General features: G+C 41.2%; 1 protein-coding gene across 2 annotated transcripts in view; it reads right to left on the reverse strand.

Annotated features, from left to right (window-relative positions):
* The window catches only part of Sugct (succinyl-CoA:glutarate-CoA transferase), a 604,197-nt gene that overhangs the window by 364,352 nt on the left and 216,723 nt on the right, over nucleotides 1-23,122 (reverse strand). For both annotated transcript variants that reach the window (XM_042695071.1, XM_042695070.1), the window contains one exon: nucleotides 2,013-2,110. In XM_042695071.1, the coding sequence (XP_042551005.1) occupies nucleotides 2,013-2,110 (98 nt within the window). The remainder of the gene's footprint in view (nucleotides 1-2,012; nucleotides 2,111-23,122) is intronic.

Consider the following 23,122-nt stretch of genomic DNA (forward strand, 5'->3'; position numbering starts at 1 on the left):
CTATATAGTTACCCTGTGGCTTTTGTTTTTAGTTTTTTAGTTTTTAAGTTTTTTGTCAGTCACGGGGCTTGAATTCAGGGCCTGAGTACTGTCCCTGAGCTTTTTGCTCAAGGATAGACTACTTTGAGCCATAGATCCACTTCTGGTTTTAGATGGTTAATTGGAGATAGGAGTCTCACAGACTTTCCTGCCCAAGCTGGCTTCCAACTTTGATCCTCAGATCTCAGTTCCCTCAGTAGCTAGGATTACAGGTGTGAGCCATCAGTGGCTGGCCATCCTGTGTTTTTTCTTTTATGCTATATTCCTAGTGCTCAGTCCCTGGTACATAGTACATTTTCAATAGAATCTATAAAATAAATGAGTAAGTTATGCCAGAAATTTCTGAGTTCCTCTCCAGGTGGAAAAAAAGGAGATCTAGCTATTAATGTAATACTTCAAACTTCCTTTTTTAAATTATTAGCTTATCATTATATTAGTTATACATAATTGATGCATCTCCACATATTTACATTGGATTCAACCAATCTCACGCCATTTATGACACTCCTTGAATCTTCCCCCACCCCAAATTATAGCATACCCAACATAATTTTACATAATTGCAAATAACCTATTTCCTCAATATTGGATTTTCTTTACCCACCCTGACAATCCAAATGTAAATATAATAAGTTTATGGGTCCAAGAAGGCTGAAAATCCTACTTCTATTTAAAAATAGAAAGGTGACAAATTATTTCATTCACCCCAAAGGGAAAAAATTAAAATTAACCTGTTACTGATCTTGCCTAAAATTTTTACAAAGTAGAGTCCTCTAACAAAATTTAGCAAGGAAAATGTTTAAGGACACACACAACCAAGGGCTTAACTTCCTGGCTCTTGAAACCATCAAAGTTCTGGCAAGTAAATGATAGAAGATGATCTTTGTATCTGCTGGGGTTTTATATTTTTCTTGGGCTCAGCTCTTCTCACAGCATGTGCATGATTTATTTAAACTATCAAAGAGCTTTTGATAATGGTTCGCACAAGTGGCTATTATTAAAACTTGGTAACCATGGTGTGAAAGGAAAAAAAGTCCTATCAATGAATTAAATGAATTAAAAATGCTTGAGAGGAAAAAGGCAAAAACAGAAATAAATGGCCAATTCTCATGCACAGAAAGGTTAATCGTTGAGGGCTCTGGGGTTTTGCAGTAGAATCCATTATATTTAACAAATGACCAGGAAAGGGGCATCCAATTCCCATTCCCAAATTCTGTGTGTGTCAGTCCCATGCACAGAGCTCCCATTGAACTAAAGAGCAATTGGCACAAGGAGAAGATACAGACAGTGGAGAAAAATGTATTGACATTCAACAAAGAAAAAGTAGGTAAATGAATATGGACTTCGAATTTCATGTCGAGATCCCAAAATATAAAGGGAACAGAAATTAAGTAACATTTGCAGAATTTTATTTTTTCTAACAACTTCAACTATATTACGTAGAAACACATGAGCCTTTTCAAAAGGCTAAGTATGACCCCAGGCATGTGGCTCAAGCTTATAATTCCATCTACTCTGAAGACAGAGATTAAGAGGCAGTTTGAGGCCAACCCAGACAAAAAGTTCAAGAGACCTCCATCTCAACCAATAGCAGGGTGTGGTGTTATACATCTGTCATCCCAGCTATACAGGAAGCAAAAAGAGGGATTTGTAGTCCAGTCAAACACAGGCAAAACACAAAACCCTATCTTAATATTAAGTAGAATCCAAAAAGCTGAAAACATAGGTCAAGGAGTAAGTTCCTGCCTAGCAAGTGCAAAGCTGTGAGTTCAAACTCCAGTGCCACAAAAAAAACACATTCAAATTTTTTGTGCGACAACAAAAGCAAAATCAGCTTTAAATTGCTTTTCCATTAACCAATGAAATGGAAAAAATAATAAACTTATCTAAACAACACAAAAGAGACCCTACAGAACACCAGATAAATGCTTAGCCCATATTCTGAAATTCATAAGTACTAGATCTAAGCTTACCGTGCAGATAGTATTTTTATAAGTTCTTTTCTATTTTGTACCCGAAGATGGTTGGTTTTATATTTGGAGTCATCAATCAACTCAGGCAAATTCAAGATCTAAAAATGAAACAAAAATCATTTTAGAAAAATTCACAAATTTCTCATGGAACTTTGAGTCCTTGTGGATCCTGGCATTTGGGGTCTATCATCATCTCCTTGGTTATAATCTCCTCAATGAGGAGATGGATCATGCTGCTGAATGGGTTTGTAATTTATGAGAAGGTTTTACTACATTCTTGTGTCTACATATGAGTGCACAGAAAGAGTTATCAGACATCCATAATGCCTTGTAACTATATGTATAAGAATATAGAAGAGTTACCAAATTCTTCCTTTAAATATCATATTTAGGGGGCTGGGCTCAGTAACAGAGTGCTTGCCTTGCATGCAAGAGCCCTGGGTTCGATTCCTCAGCACCACATAAGCAGAAAAAGCCAAAAGTGGTGCCATGGCTAAAGTGGTAGAGCGCTAGCCTTGAGCTGAAGAACTCAAGGACAGAGCCCAGGCCAGAGTTCAGGCTCCATGACTGACCAAAAAAAAAATTGTATTTAGCAGAAATCTGCATACAAAATTGGCTACAACTAACCTAGAATCGCTATCAAAAGCACTGCCTATATAAAAAATAAAGTGCTGCCTACACTTGCAGGGAGACCACAGTCAACATTTATCTTATAGGTACATTGACTTATTTGTTCCGCATATTTAAAAAAGTTATCTGTCCCAGTAGTGCTACCCAGGTGCTAAATAAAAAAGAAAGTAAATACATTTGCCCAAATGTGAACCATTAAAGCAATATCAAATTAAAGGATCTTCTTTGTATAGCAGTGTCCCTATTTTTCTTTTGTATGTCTCCCTGAAGAAATACTGACTAGAAATGCTTTTATATACTTACTTCCTCTTCCACCGTTCCTCTCTCCTGCAAATCCCTTTGGACATCTTGCAATTTTAACAAGACTATAATGAAAGTACCAAGTTCCATTTGGAATGAAAAAGACGTTTGGAAAAGAATGTGTGGAGGCAGAGTTTGGCAGTTGTGTTGGAAAGTCAGAAGGAGCATTTATGGGCTGGGGGCAGGCCATGTGGCCTACAGAAAGCCTTGCTGCCTTTATTAATGTATTTGCTTTCAACATAAACATTTAATGGTTTCAATTGTTTCCCACAGTTTAAAATAAAATCGTCATTAATCATCTTACAAGGAGACAAAAGTGAAGAAGATTCTCCAAAGTAAAGAGGCCATCTTAATTGAAGAATTCATCTTTCACATGTTTCCTTTAGGAATGATAAAGATAGCGTTACTCTCCTGGATTTGCAAACACCAAATACCCTTACTAAAACAAAACTTCCTGCCACCAAATCTGATCCCAGAATTGGCCCCAAATCTTATGCAACAGTCAGAAATCCTCCCTCCCTTGTGGTGAATAAATTATTTGAAGATAAAGCAAGTCCTTTCCCTAAATCACTGGTTCCATTTGCAAGTCCAACCATACTCAAAAAACACCCTCAGCTACATCTTTTTATTTTTTACTTTTTTTAACTGTAAGTATTGTTTTATAACACTTCTATTTAGAACACATAAACAGCTACACTTTTTTAATTGTACAGTTACTGCACTCAATGGGATGCCTATGGAGCCTCTGTATTTAACTGTTTAGATTCTCTTTCTTCTTTCGAAGCAATGGTCCTTCTGTCTTCAGCTCTTCCAGCTAATGTTCAAATTGTTTCTAGAGAGACAGCTTCCAGATTCTTGAGCAGAACCATCATTAGGTGCTGAAAAAAGAATGCTGTCAGAGAGAAATGAAGCTGTACATGGAAGTGCTTGATATATTGAGCACCACATTAATGTAAACTTCTGCAACAAGACACTGTTTCCTTTAAAAGAAATAATGAAGGGTACATTTGCTTGAAAAAGAAGGAAGGGAAGGAGACAAAAATGAATGGTCCCCTCAGTAGATGAATGGATCAAGAAAATGTGGTATATATACACAATGGAATTCTATGCCTCCATCAGAAAGAATGACATTTCCCCATTTGTTAGGAAATGGAAAGGTTTGGAAAAAATTATATTAAGTGAAGTAAGCCAGGCCCAAAGAAACATAGGTCCCATGGTTTCCCTTAGTTGCAATGAAAGACCCCCGAAGGCTTGGGGTGTCCTTCAGTCTGAAGAGACCCTTCCCCAAGGAACAACGAGACCACTTGTGCGGATGCAATCAGCAAGAGGTTTATTCGGGCATGCCTCGGCTCCCAGGTGCACTTAACCACGAGATCCACAAGGTTCGAGTCAAGTGTCTGAGAACCGGTTACACGGGTACCCGGGGCGACAAAGTCTATCGGGAGACTTGCGCGCCGAGTGCTTGAAAGCACCCTCTTTTTATGGACAGCAGAAGCGAGGTTACAGAAGCGAGATGCGTGGTTACAGGGGGATGATTGGTTAATTTCAAATTACGCTCAGGGTGAGGATTGGTCAGGTTAAGCTAGCCAGATGGGGTAGGTGGGGTTGGGGGGAAAGCTGACGTGTCGGTACTTGCCCGGACAAGTCTGTGCGGGTCGTTATGCACCGAAACTGTTTGTTCCCTAATTTTGACAAGTGATTTATTACATCCTGCCCTACCCTGCCATTAGGGTTAGGTTTTACAGGAAGGGACAGGTGGGTCGGCTATTTTCTAGGAATGTCTGGCTTTAAGGCATGTACTAGGGTCAGGCTAGGGTCTGCAGGCGGTGACTCAGAGGCTCGAGGTTTCGTTTCCTGGTTAGCGGCCTGCACTTATCCTGCCCCACCACCCCCTTAGGTATGCAGGGTAAGGGGCAGCAACTTTCTTGGGGTACCTAGTGGGCAAGCACGGGCTGGGGTCTTTCATTCCCCCATTTCCTTTTGCCTGAATGAAATCCTTCATTCACCCGACGTTTCCTCCGTTAATTTAAGCTGATGATATTGTTGGGTTAGTACTAGGGCCTGTACGACCGATAGTCGGTCTTTTACAAATTGTATCAGGCGATTTATAATGCAGGGACCTAAGGTAAGAATTAGCATTAATAGTATTAGTGGTCCCATTAGGGAGGATAACAGGGTAGCGAACCATGGGGACTTGTTCCATGATCCTTTGTACCAGCTGTACTTGTAAGCTCCAATTTTAAGACATACTCATACCATTTGCTACATACTTAAACTTTCTGAGGTTTGTCTTCTTTAAAGACAATTCTTACTTTTCAAATCCTTTCTTATCCAAAGTGGATATCAATTTTTTCCCCAATTCCTTTCCCAAGGCTTTCTTTACTACCTTCTTTACAATCCCTTTTCCAAGGCTTTCTTTACCACCCTCTTTCTTTACAATCCCTGAGCATCTTTGTAGCTGTAGTTTAAAACTGCACAATTTTCCTTTTGCTTGCGGAACCTTTATCTTAGAACAGCCTTAAGGCACCACTGTGATGTAGAAGCTTGCTAGATTTTAAGGCTAAGAGTATTACCTCCATTGATAACACACTCAGGTTATTACCATACCAGAGCCAAACTAGGCTGTGACCATAGAGTGGATTTCCAGTCACTATGCACTGAAGTGCCTAAGACAAGTAAGCCAATGATATCCTTGTCCCCAATATTCACTGTGGGAAGAGAGGGTTTTTGGATATCACCCAAAAGAATGTCCGACAAGATCGTAGATTTAGCAGCAGTCAACCAGGAAGCAGACTGAGGTGATGGAATCTTTAGGCAGGAGTTTCTCCAGGTGGCTGTCAGGCAGTCGTTGAACTTTAACCATTAGGGTATGCAGCAGCAGCAGCAGCAGGATCTCTCAGTGGCTCCAAGGGACTGTCACACCTCATGCTGGGCTGTAAATTCCTACACAGACTGGTTAAGGATACATTGCATAGGCTTGGCAGGCTTTGATCCTGCTGGTTTTTAAGATCTTTAAACAATAGCCCAGGACAATTTACCAAAATCACAACATTTTTACTAACCAGATATTTTTGTAAATAGACACAGAAGGCTCAGAAGGCTTAGTCTTGTAACCATCTCTGACAGATGCAGTCTCCACACCTTGCATATCAACAACTGTTAGCCCTATTTTTTATGCCTTTAAAAGAATTATTTTATCTATTTTGCCTCATTTTTCCAAAACTGACTCTGGACCCTTGATCTTAAAATGGGGGTAGAAGGGCGAAGATCCATCTTCTGTAACTTCTTCAAGCTGACTTCAGGGGCGTTGATCTTACCTAGCCAGGAACCTATAACCTTAGCCTATTTTACAAAGAAGCCATCAGGGTTAGATGTCATTAAGAACAATATTTAACATTTGACAACTGCACAGACCTTTTCTCCGGCTACAGCAGTGTAGCTTGTTTAGCACTCTGGTTTGCAAAAGCATCTTCCTAGATGGCTTAGGAATGTGATCTCAACAATGCCTAAGATGCCTAAGTTACCTTTGCAGGCCTTTAGACAGATATCAATAGAAACACACTCAGGTTTGCAAACTTTTTCCTGAGCAAATGAACTTCATGTAACTAGTGTCAGCCAATCAATTAAAGCTTTTTGGCACATAAAGGGGTTGAGATTTAAACTATCCCCCACATTTTATAACATTAGCTTTTTACTATCATAGAGGATTGGCAAGTTCCTGTCTCTTACAAGGTAGTCATGAACATTAGGCATGCTTCCAAACTATCTTCCTATGACCTCCCGGCTCTGACCAGTTTTGAAAGGCCACGCACAAATGACACTAGGATCTGACATTTCTGCCATCCAAGCAGTGGCTTACTGCCTCTGGATGCTTCTCCATTGCTTTTGTCCCAGGAGTATCTTCTCCACATTGGGATAAATGCCTCATTGGCATTTCCCTTTAGCTGGTTGCTGGACTCGAACTCAGGGCCTGAGCACTGTCCCTCAGCTCTACAGCTCAAGGCTAGCACTCTGCCACTTTGAGTCCCAGACTCAGGGCTTGAATGCTGTCCCCTAACTCTTCAGTCCAGGGCTAGTACTCTGCCACTATGAGTCTTGAGCTTGGCGCTTGAGTACTGTCCCCTGACTCTTTAGTCCAGGGCTAGTACTCTGCTGGCTGAAGAGAGGTGACAGTCTCACAGGGACCTTTGTCTGCCCAGGCTGGCTTCGAACCAGTTTGCAGATCAATGCGTCTTATGAAAGGCCACTTTACTCCAATTAAAAGCAACAAGGTGGTCAACATAGAAGTAGCTTTTAAGCATGCTCTTACCTGAAACTTATTAAGAGTCAAAGTTACATCTGACAAACTTGTAAGAATCCTCTGTGCTTTGCTCTGGGCTTGCTGGAAACTTAAAAAAACCTATAAGAGCAAACTAGAATAGCAATTCTTTTGATAATCTTAATTTTTCCTTTGTGCACATTGAGGCCAATGTCAAGAACAATTTTACATTTAAACTTTATATCCAAAAATCCATTTTTTAATTAATTTTTTTTAAAAGCCTCTTATTAATCACCTTTAATATTTTATACTTTAGTTTTCATTTGCGTTTTAGATCCCTTGAAATCTTGAGGCCAAGTGTCACTCATTGCCTCTTGGTTGCTTGTTTTAAAGCAGACACACATTAAGATTTTTAAACTCAAATGACAATTTTTCCTTAATGCCAAAAATTACAGTCACCATCATTATACCACGAGGCTAGACTTAACACCTCTATAACTTTTAAAAACATCCTAATTGTAGAACATAATTGAAAGTAAGCCACATTATACAAATAACCTTTTGGCCCTCTTTTTAAGGCCTTTCTAATTTTAATGTTAACACATCCAAGGGGAAGTTTTAGCAATACTAATCAGGTCATCACATCACTTATTTTAACCATCATGTTTTCAGTGTCTGACTGCAGAGAAAAGAGAGAACAAAGATGGGCCGTTCGGCCCCTTCTATGGAATGGGCACACCCAATCTGACTCTTTAGGGTTAGATGAACTGCGTTTGTGCCAGCTTACCCTCTTTCACCCTGCGTGGACTCTTCCCAGGGCCTGTCCCACCATGCATGGCCAGCTGAACTGCACTTCTGCTTGTTCACCCCTTACCCCTAAAGATAGGTCTTCTGTTGGCTTCTAAGTTTTTCCCCGTCTCTTCTCTTGGTTCTCGAATGAAATACAGTTTTAGACAGACAAAACAGGTAACATCTTTGGCAGTGTTAAACTAACCTTTACATTTAAATTTTTAATATTTATCTCCAAATTTTAGCCAAGGGAATTAGATCCCAAACAGCCAATGCATTTTTGTTAAGCCAGATAACTTGATTACAGAATAAACAGTCTTATGCATTTTAAAACATTAGTCTTTTAAAATACCAGGTTTTCTAATTTGCAAGTTAAAGAATCTTTACAAAGCCATTTAAAACAATGTGAAGATTTTTTAAAATCTTTGGTAATGTCCAAACCTCATAACCTTTTGAATTTTAAATTTAAACTCACCCAATTTTTACAGCATGCTGACAATTTTTATCTTTGAACATGTTCACAGACACACACAAAGCACTCACACAGATCTTAAAGCGCGCCAAAATCAAAATCAGTCGTACGTACTTAAAGTTTTTAAACAAAAATTTAAGACAGTATTTCTTTTTAACTAGGTACCTTTGTTGGGCTTTATTTTCCCAGAGCTTGCTTATCTAGCAAGGCAATTCACTAATTAGTCTTTAGAATCCCTTCTGTAGGAGGAGGGCTGGGGGAGGGGGTCACCTAAAACTAAACTGTCCAGATTTTTACATTGTCAGGACTAGTTGAAAAAGTCCAAACCAGGCACACAGCCTTTTACACCCTCCCTGCTAGCAGCCTGCACAAGGAGAAAAATGCAGCCTGAGGCTTGAAGGGAACCAAACTAGCCCAGTCCATGCCTCACAGGGAGGGTGGGCGTAGCAGGTCTGTGACCCACCCAGCTGGAACTTTTATTCCCCCAGAGATGTTTAAATAAATAACAAAAACACAGATAAACACAAAAACCAAGGATCCACATTTAAAACTGGTACCAATTCTAAAACAGAACTAGACAAGAACTGAAGGCTGAGTTGGGGACTAATGAGCCCCAGTTTATCCCTACTGGAACTCTGTGCTGTTCTCACTCAGCAAGCTGAATCCAGAGTCTGCTGATTGAGCCTGCCACACTCACCCAGAACTTCCCTACCCCAGAAAACATAAAACACACACACTAAAGTTAACAATACAACCAAGTGGCCACAGAGACAAAATGGAGTCTCAGTGAATGGGGCAACTTCTCACCACCATTCACTTACCAGGGGACTCAAACCCCCTATTTACCTCCGGAGGATTTTTTTTTTTTTTTTTTTTTTTCTCCTGCAGACGTTGACCCAGGGGCCTTCCAAGGCGGAGGAGAATTCCCAGTCATCTGGGGCAAGGGAAAAGAAAAATCCCTAGCGGCCGTCCCCTCAGACTGGCAGGTTCTCCCCCACGCTCAGACCCCCTGAGCCAAGGCCCAAGGCTGAAATCTAACTGGGGCCACTCACAGGTGGTCAGTGGCAATTTCATAATTGACAAACAAGCAAGTTCCTAAAACCTGACAATCTAGGCTCAGGCTGTCCTTCCAGTGCTGTAAAGTAAGGCTAAGGGGGGTTGTGACAGTCTGTCCCATGCTTAGATTTTAACAAACACAAAAACAATACTGACAACACTTAGAACATTTAGCTTCGCTGCGCGTTTTTGCTAACAAACTGAAAGCAAAACCTGATGGAGACTTTATTGAGAGTCCGGATCTCTCGTCTCCCCTGATGAACCACGTGTCTGATTAGACCGGATTCCCTGACGGGCCACTTTTTCAGGCCACCCTGACGAGCCAATATTTCAGGCTCCCTGATGGGCCACTTTTTCAGGCCACCCTGACGAGCCAATATTTCAGGCTCCCTGACGGGCCACTTTTTCAGGCCACCCTGACGAGCCAATATTTCAGGCTCCCTGACGAGCCAATATTTCAGGCTCCCTGAAGCCCCCAAGACGTCTCCTGGGGACCGCGGTCGGGAGTACGAGCTCGTCAGCTCCTCCACGGATCCGCCTGATACAGACGAGAACGGCGGAACTCACCAGATTCGCAAGCGCACACACAGATTGACTTAAACAGTACACAGACAACACATAGACAACACATAGACGCTGGCCAGCTTACCTCCCGAAAATGGGTCGGTGGTCCCTGGGTGGGGGGTCTCTATCCCGGACGAGCCCCCACATGAAAGACCCCCGAAGGCTTGGGGTGTCCTTCAGTCTGAAGAGACCCTTCCCCAAGGAACAACGAGACCACTTGTGCGGATGCAATCAGCAAGAGGTTTATTCGGGCATGCCTCGGCTCCCAGGTGCACTTAACCACGAGATCCACAAGGTTCGAGTCAAGTGTCTGAGAACCGGTTACACGGGTACCCGGGGCGACAAAGTCTATCGGGAGACTTGCGCGCCGAGTGCTTGAAAGCACCCTCTTTTTATGGACAGCAGAAGCGAGGTTACAGAAGCGAGATGCGTGGTTACAGGGGGATGATTGGTTAATTTCAAATTACGCTCAGGGTGAGGATTGGTCAGGTTAAGCTAGCCAGATGGGGTAGGTGGGGTTGGGGGGAAAGCTGACGTGTCGGTACTTGCCCGGACAAGTCTGTGCGGGTCGTTATGCACCGAAACTGTTTGTTCCCTAATTTTGACAAGTGATTTATTACATCCTGCCCTACCCTGCCATTAGGGTTAGGTTTTACAGGAAGGGACAGGTGGGTCGGCTATTTTCTAGGAATGTCTGGCTTTAAGGCATGTACTAGGGTCAGGCTAGGGTCTGCAGGCGGTGACTCAGAGGCTCGAGGTTTCGTTTCCTGGTTAGCGGCCTGCACTTATCCTGCCCCACCACCCCCTTAGGTATGCAGGGTAAGGGGCAGCAACTTTCTTGGGGTACCTAGTGGGCAAGCACGGGCTGGGGTCTTTCAGCAATATCTAGTATAGGTATGAGTCAAGCGGAAAAAGTCAGATAATGTGATGTTAGGAAAACGAACCCTCAAATATGTATTTTAATGTTTTTGTTTCTTTCATGCATGTGTTTCTAACGCATTTATAAGATTACTTCTTTGTTGCTTTGTATGTCCCTCCCCCACAGTGTAACCCCCGCTTTCACTATATTTGATGTCAGTATAACATGTGGAGGAGATGGGGACAAACAAGTCGTTTAAGGATTCAGGTGGACCTGTTGCAACAATGAGAAGTACAAAATGTCATGTCAAAACCAGCTTTACAATGTCGGTGGGGGGGGGGGGGTATGATTGGGTGGGGGGGGGAGGGGGGAGGCTGGGAAGGGAGGTGAAGGGTAAACAAAGGAGGAGGCTGCAATGCTTGGTAAGAAATGTATGCATTATCTTGCCCATGTAATTGTAACCCCTCTGTACAGTATGTTCTCAAATAAAATAAAATTAAATTAAAAAAAAAATGAATGGTCCCATGAAAGAAAATAAGACCTGATAACAAAAACTGAAAAGGCTTTAATTTTCCTATCATCCAATGCCCCCTTATAGCAAAAAAACAAGGTCCTTATGATCATTACCAAAATCGGACAGGACATGGCCTGACATCTCAAGAAAGTCACTTCCTCCCATCTCCTCCTCTTGCTTTTCTGGGCAGCCATGCCAGCTTTGCTGGCACACAGACAGCAAAGATGGCCCTGAGAGGAAGTTGAGTGGGCAGAGCCGGATTTGTTTATGTTCAGTGCATAAACAGCTCCTGGAAGCTTAGGTGCACGATGGGGTGTGACCTTTACAGTGATTGGTTGGTTCTATTTCCTCCTCTCCCATGCAGTCTTTTGCTTTAAAAAAGTGTTTGCTGCTTGTTAATAAACGAGTTCCTTCTTGACTTGAGACCCTGCTGTGTCTGGTTGTCTCTGGGCTAAGGGAGGCTGGGGAACTTACCTTTCCTCGGACCTGGCTGGTCTTTCATGGGACTGAGTAAGCCCCAACATACTACAATTTTACCTTAGGACATTTACACCAGCTCTTCTCTTGCCTGCAACAACTGCCACCAGAAGTTCACTTGGCTAGCTCCTGCTTTCCTTCATTGAGTTTGCTCAACTACTAATTTCTTGTGTGTGTGTGTGTGTGTGTGTGTGTGTGTGTGTGTGTAGGTGTGTAGGTGTGTCGGTGTGGCAATACTAGAGCTTGAACTAAAGGCCTGATCGCTCATTATACCTTACCTTTTCCACACAAGATTAACTCTCTACCACTTGAACCATAGTTCCACTTCTGGCTTTTTGCTAGTTACTTGGAAATAAAGGAGTCTCATAAACATTCCTTCCCAAGCTGACTTCAAACTGCAGTCCTCAGATCTCAGCCTCTTGAATAGCTAGGATTACAGGATAAGCTACCAGTACCTAGCAAATGTTAATTTCTTAAAAGGACTCCTCAGCTACTGTACCAACCATAGGCACTAACCTGACCCCTCCCTATATTGCCCTTCTTTCCACCACAACTCTTGGCCCTAACTTGTTATATTTATTACTTAATTGTGCCTCTGCCTGTCTAGAATGGAAGCTTCAGCATATGTTAAATGCTTTGCTTATTTGTATGTCTCAAGCTCTGGTAACATGCTTGTTGTAAGGTAAATCATCCCAGAAGCCACATTTTAGAATATAGAATATTGGAGTCTTTATTATACAGTTAACAGGCTGCAGGTCACCAGTTGTTACAAAGGCCTGCAGCACACAAATATACATAACACAGCTAGGAAACATGCTAAAGAGGAAAGAAGTAACAAAAGCAATATCAACAAGCTAATTTAGCTCAGTTGGGATGCTATGATGACTGGAGCCAGGAGACAGGACATAATCACAGAGACACATGTGGCATGGCCCCCAGTGGCCCCCCCATGGCCTAAATAGGTGGGCACAGGGGCAGCGTCCCTTACCCCAACATAAAGAAAAGATCCCAGACCCTACAAGCCAGCCTGTGGCCAATATGGCACCTGCCAGACCTGACCTCCTTACTTCAGCTCAACAATCACTTAACTCAAGCACAAAGAGACAACAGAAGCACTCTGAAGGACATGAGCTTTCAGACATGCCTGCATAGGTAGACCCTGTTCTACCATGTCTAAAATTATAAAATTCTTATGATCTACAGCCTCTTAAATTAATTGTGTGCCAGGAGGAACTTGGGACAGTGATCACTGCCTATAGGTCATAGGGTTAATCTATAATGTCATTACTTCATATGTGACATTCATATAGCACATGTTAAGTTCATGCCATTTAAATGTCACCTTATTGTCCAAAAAGAAATATACTCTTTACTGACTTATATTACAATAATCCCTCTGTACATCACCTTTATAGTAACAATAAAAAAATTAAATAAATAAAATGTCACCCAATAGGGCTGGGAAGGTGGCTCAGTAGTAAAGCGCTCGCCTTGCATGCATGAGGCCCTGGGTTCGATTCCTCAGCACCACATAAGCAAAAAGAAAAAAGCCAGAAGTGGCGCTGTGGCTCAAGTGGTAGAGGGCTAGCCTTGAGCTGAAGAGCTGAGGGACAGCGCCCAGGACCAGAGTTTAGGCCCCATGACTGGACCCCCCCAAAAAATGTCACCCAATAGATAATACTGCTATAATTTAATGCTGGTCATAGTTGATTACTAAAAGATAAGATACCGTATGTTCAAGAAGGCATAAGAACAAAGTAACAGTGATACTGTAAGAACTATTATAATTTAGTTTTTAGATATAGGAAAAGGAAATATTCTTTGTGAAATGTGAACTTTCTCAATTCTTTGGCAAATTCAAGCCATCTAATTTCCCCTCTGCCAGTACAAGTACTAGAAAAATCTCCGTGCAGGACTTTATTTATTTATTTGTTGGTCATGGGGCCTGAACTCTGGGCCTGGGCGGTGTCCCTCAGCTCTTCAAGGCTAGCTCTCTGCCTCTTGAGCCACAGTGCCACCTCTGGCTTTTTCTGCCTATGTAGTGCTGCAGAATCGAACCCTGGGCCTCCTGTATGCAAGGCAAGCACTCTACCACTGAGCCACCTTCCCAGACCCTGTGCAAGACTTCTTGCAAACAAGTCTTCTGAGATGGTGACAATGAGTTCTTGTTACTACAGTTTCACTTTAGCTTTGATTAGCATTTACAACTTTGTTATGCTTTTATGTCTTTTGTCATCCTCCTACTTTGCCTTGTCAATGTCACTGTATTTGAAGTGAATTTGGCTATTCATTAGAATTGTATCCTGGTTTTGCTTTTTTATTTCCATCCTTTCTGACAATTGTGATGCTGTAATTGATGTGGCTAGATCATTCACATTTAATGCCATTATATTATTGATATTTATTTATCTTTTCACTGTGCATTCTTCTGTCTCTCCTGCAAGTTTTGGAATTTATTGCAAGTTTTTAATTTTACATTGGTCAATTTTTACTTTGGCTATTGTTTTGTATACACATTCAATGACAGCATTAGTGATACACACACACACACAATTTTCACAATGCACTTAAATTCAACAATTACCACTTCAGGTAGAATATAAGAAGCTTAACCACAATATAGGTTCATTTGCCTTCCTTTGTATTTGTCTATCAGTCAGTATACACTGACAATTACATTAGATAGTTTCTTAATGTTGGTTTTTACTGATCAAATACATTCCAGAAAGTTCACAAAGAGAAGGATAGTCCTTTATATTCATCTGTTGTTCTGTCATTATTAATGACCTTTGTCTTCTTCTAACATCATTTACCTTCTGCCAATAAAGAACTTCCTTTAACAACCCCATTAGAGTAGGTCAGCTATTTTCAAATTTTGAGTTGTCTTTTACAGGAGACTTTTCATTTAAAAGTTAACTTCATATAACAGTGAGATGTACAAGACACTATGTTGAAAACGAACTTAACATCTTGGGGGGGATGGGGGATGAGTAGGAGTCTGACTCAGGGAGGTGGGGAGGGAAAGGTAGTAGGGGAAAAACAAAGGAGGAGGTAACAATGCTCAACAGGAAATGTACTCATTACCTTACTCATGTAACTGTAACAACACTGTACAGTATCTTTACAATAAAAATATACAAAAAAGTTAACTTTTCTTTATTTTTTTCTTTTTCCTTTTTTTATTGTGAAAATACCGTACAGAGGAGTTACAATTACATAGGCAAGATAATGAGTACATTTCTTATCAAGCATTGTTGCCTCCTCCTTTGTTTCCCCTTCCCATCCCTTCTCATACTCCCCCCACCTCCCCCCACGCAGTCCCCCCCCACCAAAGTTGTAACATTCGTTTTTTGACATAATGAGTTGTACATATCATTGTTGCAATGGGTCCACCTGTATCCCTATTTAAACAATATGTTTTTTTCCCTTCCCCTCCACAAATTATACAACATCAAATACAGTGAAAGGGGTTATATCGTGGGGGAGGGACATACAAAGCAACAAAGAATTCTTCTTATAAATATGTTAGAATCAATCGCATGAAAGAAAAAACATTTGAATACTTACTTTGGGATTCATTTCACCTAACATCAATTTATGTGACCGTTTCTGCTTGTCTCAGACATGTACTAGTTATTACAAATAAGGGAAACCATGGTTTTGAACTCAAGACTTATGCCAGCTTGCTTGCTTGCTTGGCTAGTGCTCTACCACTTGAATCATGTCTTTAGTCTAGCATTTTACTGGCTAATTGACAATAGAGTCTCAAGGATTTTTCTATCTGGTCTGGGTTGGAACTCTGATCCTCCAGGTTTCTGTCTTCTGAATAGCTAGTCCTAGGTATGAACCACCAGTGCCAGGTTTAACCTTCATTTTTAAGTATATTTCTGCTGGATATTCAACTGAATTGGCAATTCTTCCTTCCCAAGGTTAGTTCTTTCTCAGCTTTGTTTATGACAAGAGATCTATAGTCAACAGACTCATTATTCTCCCACAAGTAAAACACCATTTTACTCTAGGCATGTACAGAATGCTTTTAGGGCTTGAGTTGTTTTTGGTCTTTAGTTTCAATAGTTTAAATTTGATATATTTAAGCATACATTTGAGCTTATCCCATTTGGGATTTTCCTAGGTTATTAAGTTGAAAGGCTTTTATCTTCCACCAACTTTGGAAGTTTTCAGTCACTTTTTCTTCAAATATTTTTCAGCATGTAATATTTTCCCCTCTCATAATTATGATGACAAAAATAATGGATTATATCTCCCAGGACCCCTAGGAGCAATTCTTTTTTTATTTTTTGAATAGAAAAGGACTGTTGAGACTGAATAGTTTTTATTGATCTACATGCAAGTTCCCTGATTATTTTCTCAATCGTCTATTGTACCATTGAGCAAAATCCACACATTGGAGTTCCTTTCTGTAGTTATTCTATCTCCCAGTTCTAGAACTTCTAGCCTTTTGAGTTTCCTTCCTTCTTTGCTAAATATTTCTACGGTCTCATTTATTTCAACAGTGTCTGCGATGTTAGAGTGTTTTCAAATAGCTGATTTAAAGACTTTGAGAGTTAATTCCCACATCTGTGTTGTCTTGGCCTTGGCATTTATTGATTGTCTTTTCTCATACAAGCCCTGGTTCTTCATACGCTGAGTAATTTTGGATTATATCCTGGACATTTTGAATATTGTCTTAAGAGTCTCTGGGTTTTGTATAAATTGCATAGACTTTTTGATGATTTTCTTTTTAGGAGACAGTTGACCTGGTAAGGTCCAAGCACAAGTTCCAAGCCACTTTCTGTGCACTGAGTTCTCATGTTGCTTCCATTTCAAAGCCTTGGCAGAGCTGTCTGGATCTGTCCTCCATGTACCCTACTTAATGGTCACACTCCAACCTGGCTCATTGTGTATTTACTAATTCAGTTCTCAACATGTTTGGTATGCTAATCAAAATCCATTCAGGGCCTGTGCAGCACAGGGGTAAGCACAGCAGTGCATCAACAACAATGTTAAGGACTGCTTTGCAAAGTTCTTCCCTGTTTCAGTACTTTTCAGTTCCCTGGAGTATCCTTTTGGGTTCCCATTCTTAAAAACACAGGGCAGAAGACAAGTATGAAGAGAGATGAGACAAAAGCAAGCAGATTCATCACTCAACTCATCATAAAGAAGAAAGTTCTTCCCTGTCAGACTTGTCTCTGGCTCCTCTGCCTCTGATGCTACAAGATGGCTTCAGGGCTGAGAATAGAGGAAGTGGAGAAGACAAAACAGGATTTCCACATTCTGCCACTTGTGGCTTATGTCAGAAATAAGAACGAATACTTGATGGAGGGAATGTGGCCAAAAGGGAACCCTACTGCATTGTTGGTGGGAGTGTAAACTTGTTCTACCACTCTGAAAAGCAGTATGGAGGTTCCTCAAAAGACTACACATAGAGCTGCCCTATGACCCAGCAATCCCACTTTTGGGCATTTACCCAAATGATCACAAACAAGACCATACTAAAGCTACCAGCACAACTATGTAGCATTATTTACCATAGCTAAGATATGGAACCAACCCACATGCACCTCAGTGTATATATATATGAATTCTATGCCTCTATCAGAAAGAATGACACCACTCCATTTGTTAGGAAATGGACAGACTTGGAAAAAATTGTATTAAGTGAAGTAAGCCAGAATCAAAGAAACATAGGTCCCATGGTTTCCCTTATCTGCAATAACTAGTATATGTCTAGAACAAGCAGAAAAGGTCAAAAGCTATGTACATATGACCAGATAAGATGGTGTTAAGTGAAATGAACCCCAAGATAGGGACACAAGAGGTTTTATCTTTGTTGCTGTTCTTTTTAATGTACTTATAATGTGCTTTGTGATTTTTTTGTTTCTTTGTATGTTCTTCCCCCATGGTATAACCCCTGTTGTCACTATATTTCATTCCAGTGCCCTGCATCTTGTATATACTTTTTTTCTGATTTGGGGAGGGGAAGGGAAATAACAAAATGTTGAAATAAGGATACAGGATGACCCATTGTAACAATGAGATGTACAAGACAGTATGTTGAAAAGGAACTCTATAAATTTGTCGGGGGGGGGGGGAAGGGAGAGAAGAGTTGGGGAGGAAAGGGATGGTAAGGGAAAAATAAAGGAGGGTATAACAATGCTCTATAGGAAATGGACTCATTACCTTGCTCATGTAACTGTAACCTCTCTGTACAGTATCTTTACAATAAAAAATATATAAGAACAAAAAAAAAAGAAGGAATGCTGGAGCTCAGCTCTGTATCCTGGTATTCTGGGCTTCATACTCCACTGGATCTAGTTAATATAGTAACTAGAGTTGCCAGTTTAGAAATCCTTCAAATTCTGATGTTGTCCCTCAAGTCCTCCGCTGTTTTCTATCAGAGTCCTCTCACAAAGTTCCAAGCTCCATGTGTTCTGTCCATGTTCTATCACTGTGTAGTGTGGGAGGGGTAGGAGGAGCTTATTTGATGAGTCCTCCCCAGAGCTTCAACATCCCCACCCAACATTTACAGTAACATTTATTAAGAGTGCAAAGTAAACTAGGACTATCCTAAGTATTTTAGTTATCTACTATAAACTCTTACAAAACCCCTCCAGCTTTAAGTTAATGTAGTTATGTGATATATATGTTATATATATTATATTATATATGTTATATATATATATGTATGGGTGTTCTATGTTTTAACCTATGTTTTACATACGAGGAAGCAGATGCTTAGAAAAGATTAAATACCTTGACAGAAGTTACCTGACTAGTGGCAAGACTCATAGTAGGCCTCATGAATTATTCCATCATGGCTACAGACCACTTGTGCCAAAATCAACTACAGTGCTTATTCATGTTGAAGCTTCCTGTGCCACAGCTCAAACTCACTAAATCCAGTCTTTGAGAATGGAACTCCAGAAGATTCTGTGCACAAAGTTGAGAAGTGATGCATGTTGCCCCCAATGAAAGAGGCCTTCAGTCTAAATGACTATAAAATGGATGTCAATATACTTCAAATAGAAATGCCCATTAGTGTTGGCATCAATCAGCTTAAAATAGCTTACATATGCTCACTCTCCCTCTTCTTCTGTATCATGTTAGGGGATATAAAATAGAATTTGCTACAAGCCAAGATTTACTCTCTACACAAGAAAATTTTCCGACCTTCAAGCTTTGAACTCAATATCCTCACTCCTATTTTAACCCTGTCAATGAGCACTTCCTAATAGGAACCCTCCTCAAATTCATTAATCAAACAGGATCTTAAATCCTGTTTTAGAAAGAAAAGGGGTAAATGAATACTATTCATTCAGCAGTGCTGCCTTTCTCCCCAGGAGACAGAACCACTCCATCTCTCTCCTCATGGACCTCACTTACAAAAGAACAATTTGACTGTTCACTGTCACAAATTGCAGCCCTTGCCTTCTACAAGGCCAATTTGAATGCTGAGTCCCTTGTCACTAGATAAATCTGAATAAAAATACTTAAAAGAAATGTACTCACCATGTCTGACCAAGAGGAAAGTGTAACTGCATCAGAATAAGGAAAGAAGAGGATTTTTAGTACAAGTTTACTTATAAGGGTAAGTACAAAGATTTAAAAGGCTGATCAGATTGCAGCATTCACTCATTTGCTCAGACAAATGATACAAATAGCAGTGAAATCCTGTACAGGCAGACAGAGCCCTCCTTCTGAGATGCTCAGTTTCTACAGACATGACCTTAATGGCTCATAACAGGAATTATCATTCCTGACTCACATATGGGAAAATCAAGGTGAACTATGGCATTCTTCAAGACCCTCCAACAGTATCCTTTGTGGGAAAAAAAACTATAATAACACTGATCATAACAATAGATTATATTTTAGTATTGAGACTTATGACAAATATTCTGCTTTGTACTGAAAGAAACTTTCTCAAAAATGGTCTTATGGCTATTTATAAAGAAGTTCCAAAATATTCAGATCAATAAGCAGTAATGAATCAAAAATAAAAAGATTTTAGTACAGTTCTTTTCAACAGTTAAGAATATGTCAACCAGTAATCTCTCTCCCTCTTTCCTCAGCCTTTCTTTCTTTTTTTTTCTTTTAGAGAGAGGAAACTCCAAAACATATGGCCCAGGAAGAAAATCTGTACTTGTTTAGAGCAATGAACCGGTTTTTACATCTCTGCAGTTAGAGTACGCAAATGACTTCACAGGCAACAGCTTCCGTATGTTTCATATTTTTAACATTGACCGTTCATAATAAAGATTCTTTGATCCCAGATCAAATGTTTGAATCAATTTTCTCTCCACTCACTGAGTCACCATTATAAAAAATAAAAATAAATCCCCTTTCTCCACCTCAGGTATGCCAGCCCCTGCCACCATCAGAGCCATCTCCACGAGTCTCCTTTCCTGAGATGCTTCTCACCATCAGAGCCATCTCCACAGGTCTCCTTTCCTGAGATGCTTCTCACCATCAGAACCATCTCTATGGGTCACCTTTCCTGGGATGCTTCTCACCATCAGAGCCATCTCCACGAGTCTCCTTTCCTGGGATGCTTCTCACCATCAGAGCCATCTCCACAGGTCTCCTTTCCTGAGATGCTTCTCACCATCAGAACCATCTCCACGGGTCTCCTTTCCTGGGATGCTTCTCACCATCAGAACCATCTCGCAGGTCTCCTTTCCTGGGATGCTTCTCACCATCAGAACCATCTCGCAGGTCTCCTTTCCTGGGATGCTTCTCACCATCAGAGCCATCTCCACGGGTCTCCTTTCCTGGGATGCTTCTCACCATCAGAACCATCTCGCAGGTCTCCTTTCCTGGTATGCTTCTCACCATCAGAGCCATCTCCACGGGTCTCCTTTCCTGGGATGCTTCTCACCATCAGAACCATCTCTATGGGTCACCTTTCCTGGGATGCTTCTCACCATCAGAACCATCTCCACGGGTCACCTTTCCTGGGATGCTTCTTACCATCAGAACCATTTCCACGGGTCTCCTTTCCTGGGATGCTTCTCACCATCAGAACCATCTCCACGGGTCACCTTTCCTGGGATGCTTCTCACCATCAGAACCATCTCCACAGGTCTCCTTTCCTGGGATGCTTCTCACCATCAGAACCATCTCCACGGGTCACCTTTCCTGGGATGCTTCTTACCATCAGAACCATTTCCACAGGTCTCCTTTCCTGGGATGCTTCTCATCATCAGAACCATCTTGCAGGTCTCCTTTCCTGGGATGCTTCTCACCATCAGAACCATCTTGCAGGTCTCCTTTCCTGGGATGCTTCTCACCATCAGAACCATCTCCACAGGTCTCCTTTCCTGGGATGCTTCTCACCATCAGAACCATCTCGCAGGTTTCCTTTCCTGGGATGCTTCTCACCATCAGAACCATCTCGCAGGTCTCCTTTCCTGGGATGCTTCTCACCATCAGAACCATCTCCACAGGTCACCTTTCCTGGGATGCTTCTCAACCCTTTGCTGAAGCTCTGACCTCTGCTCATTAGCATCTTCTACAAAACAGGTCTGGTAATAGGCATTATTTGTGCATAATAAGTGAACTACAATGAATACAATTCCTCTAAACAGTTCATAGGAAGTTTTAGAAAATATGAAGCTCATGGTAACATGGATAGCTAAAAAAAAAAAAAACTAATACTAGGCAGGAACTAGTGGCTCACACCCATAATCTTAGCTATTCAGGAGGTTGAGATCTGAGGATCATGGTTCAAAGCCATCTCAACCAGGAAAATCCTTGAGATTCTTAAAAGCTGGAAGTGGAGCTGTGAGCTCAAGTGGTATAGCACTAGCATTGAACAGCTTATGGCTGATACACACATACATACACACACACATACACACAACAACAACAACAGCAGCAATAATAATAACAAAAAGAAACCTTTTTCCATCAGGGAAATATTCTCAATAGGTCAAATCTTTGATTACATTAGAAAAAAATACCTTTTTGCAAACTAATTTATATTCAGCCAGGTGCTGAGGGCTCACACCTAGCTCCCCAAGAAGGTGAGATCTGAGGATCAACAGTTCCAAGCCAGCCTAGACAGAAAAGTCTATGTGAAACCCTAATCTCCAGCAGTTAACTAGCAAAAACACAGAAGTAGAGTTATGGCTCAAGTGGTAGAACACCAGCCATGAGGGAAAAAAGCTAAACAAAAACTCATGGCCTTAAATTCAAGCCCCAGTACTGGCACATGTGCATGTGCAAGTGTATACACACACACACACACACACACACACACACACACACACACAAATCAAATCTAGGTTATACTTCCAGAATTAAAGCCAGAAAAATAGACTGATACCTAATGTCTTTTTTTTTTTTTTTTTGTCGGTCCTGGGGCTTGAACTCTGGGCCTGGGCGCTGTCCCTCAGCTCTTCAGCTCAAGGCGAGTGCTCTACCACTTGAGCTACAGCACCACTTCCGGTTTTCTGGTGGTTTATTGGAGATAGGAGTCTCAAGGTCTCTCCTGCCTGGGCTGGCTTTGAACCGCGATCCTCAGATCTCAGCCTCCTGAGTAGCTAGGATTACAGGCATGAGCCACCAGCGCCCGGTGATACCTAATGTCTTAAATAAAAACATTTAAACTTGGAAGTCTACATGAATTAAAACATTTATTAGAAATTTTTTTAGACAATACTAAATTTTTAGAATATCCCTAACATATTTTTCAAATGATTTCAAAGGGGCTGGGAATGTGATTTAGAGATAGAGTGCTTGCCTAGTATGTATGAAGCCCTGAGTTGGATTCCTCAGTACCACACAAACAGAAAAAGCCAGAAATGGTGCTGTGGCTCAAGTGGTAGAGTGCTAGCCTTAAGCCAAAGAAGCTCAGGGACAGTGCCCAGGCCCTGAGTTCAAGGCCCAGCACTGGCAAAAAAAAATTATTTCAAGAATGTTTTTAAAGACTTCATTGCACTGGGCACTGGTGGCTCACACTTGTAATCCTAGTAACTCAGGAGGCTAAGAACTGATGGCTAAAGTTCAAAGCCATCCACAACAGAAAAGTCCATGAGACTCTTACCTCCAATTAACCAGCAAAGATCCAGAGCTGTGAACCAGAACCAGAAGTAGAGCTGTGGCTCAAGTGGTAGAGCACCAGGATGGGTGAGAATAACAAGTGAGAGTATGAGGCCTTGAGTTCAAACCCCAGTACCAACATAAGTAA

Source organism: Dipodomys spectabilis, unplaced genomic scaffold, assembly GCF_019054845.1.
Source record: "Dipodomys spectabilis isolate Male_0828 unplaced genomic scaffold, ASM1905484v1 ptg000178l, whole genome shotgun sequence".
Lineage (NCBI taxonomy): Eukaryota > Metazoa > Chordata > Mammalia > Rodentia > Heteromyidae > Dipodomys > Dipodomys spectabilis.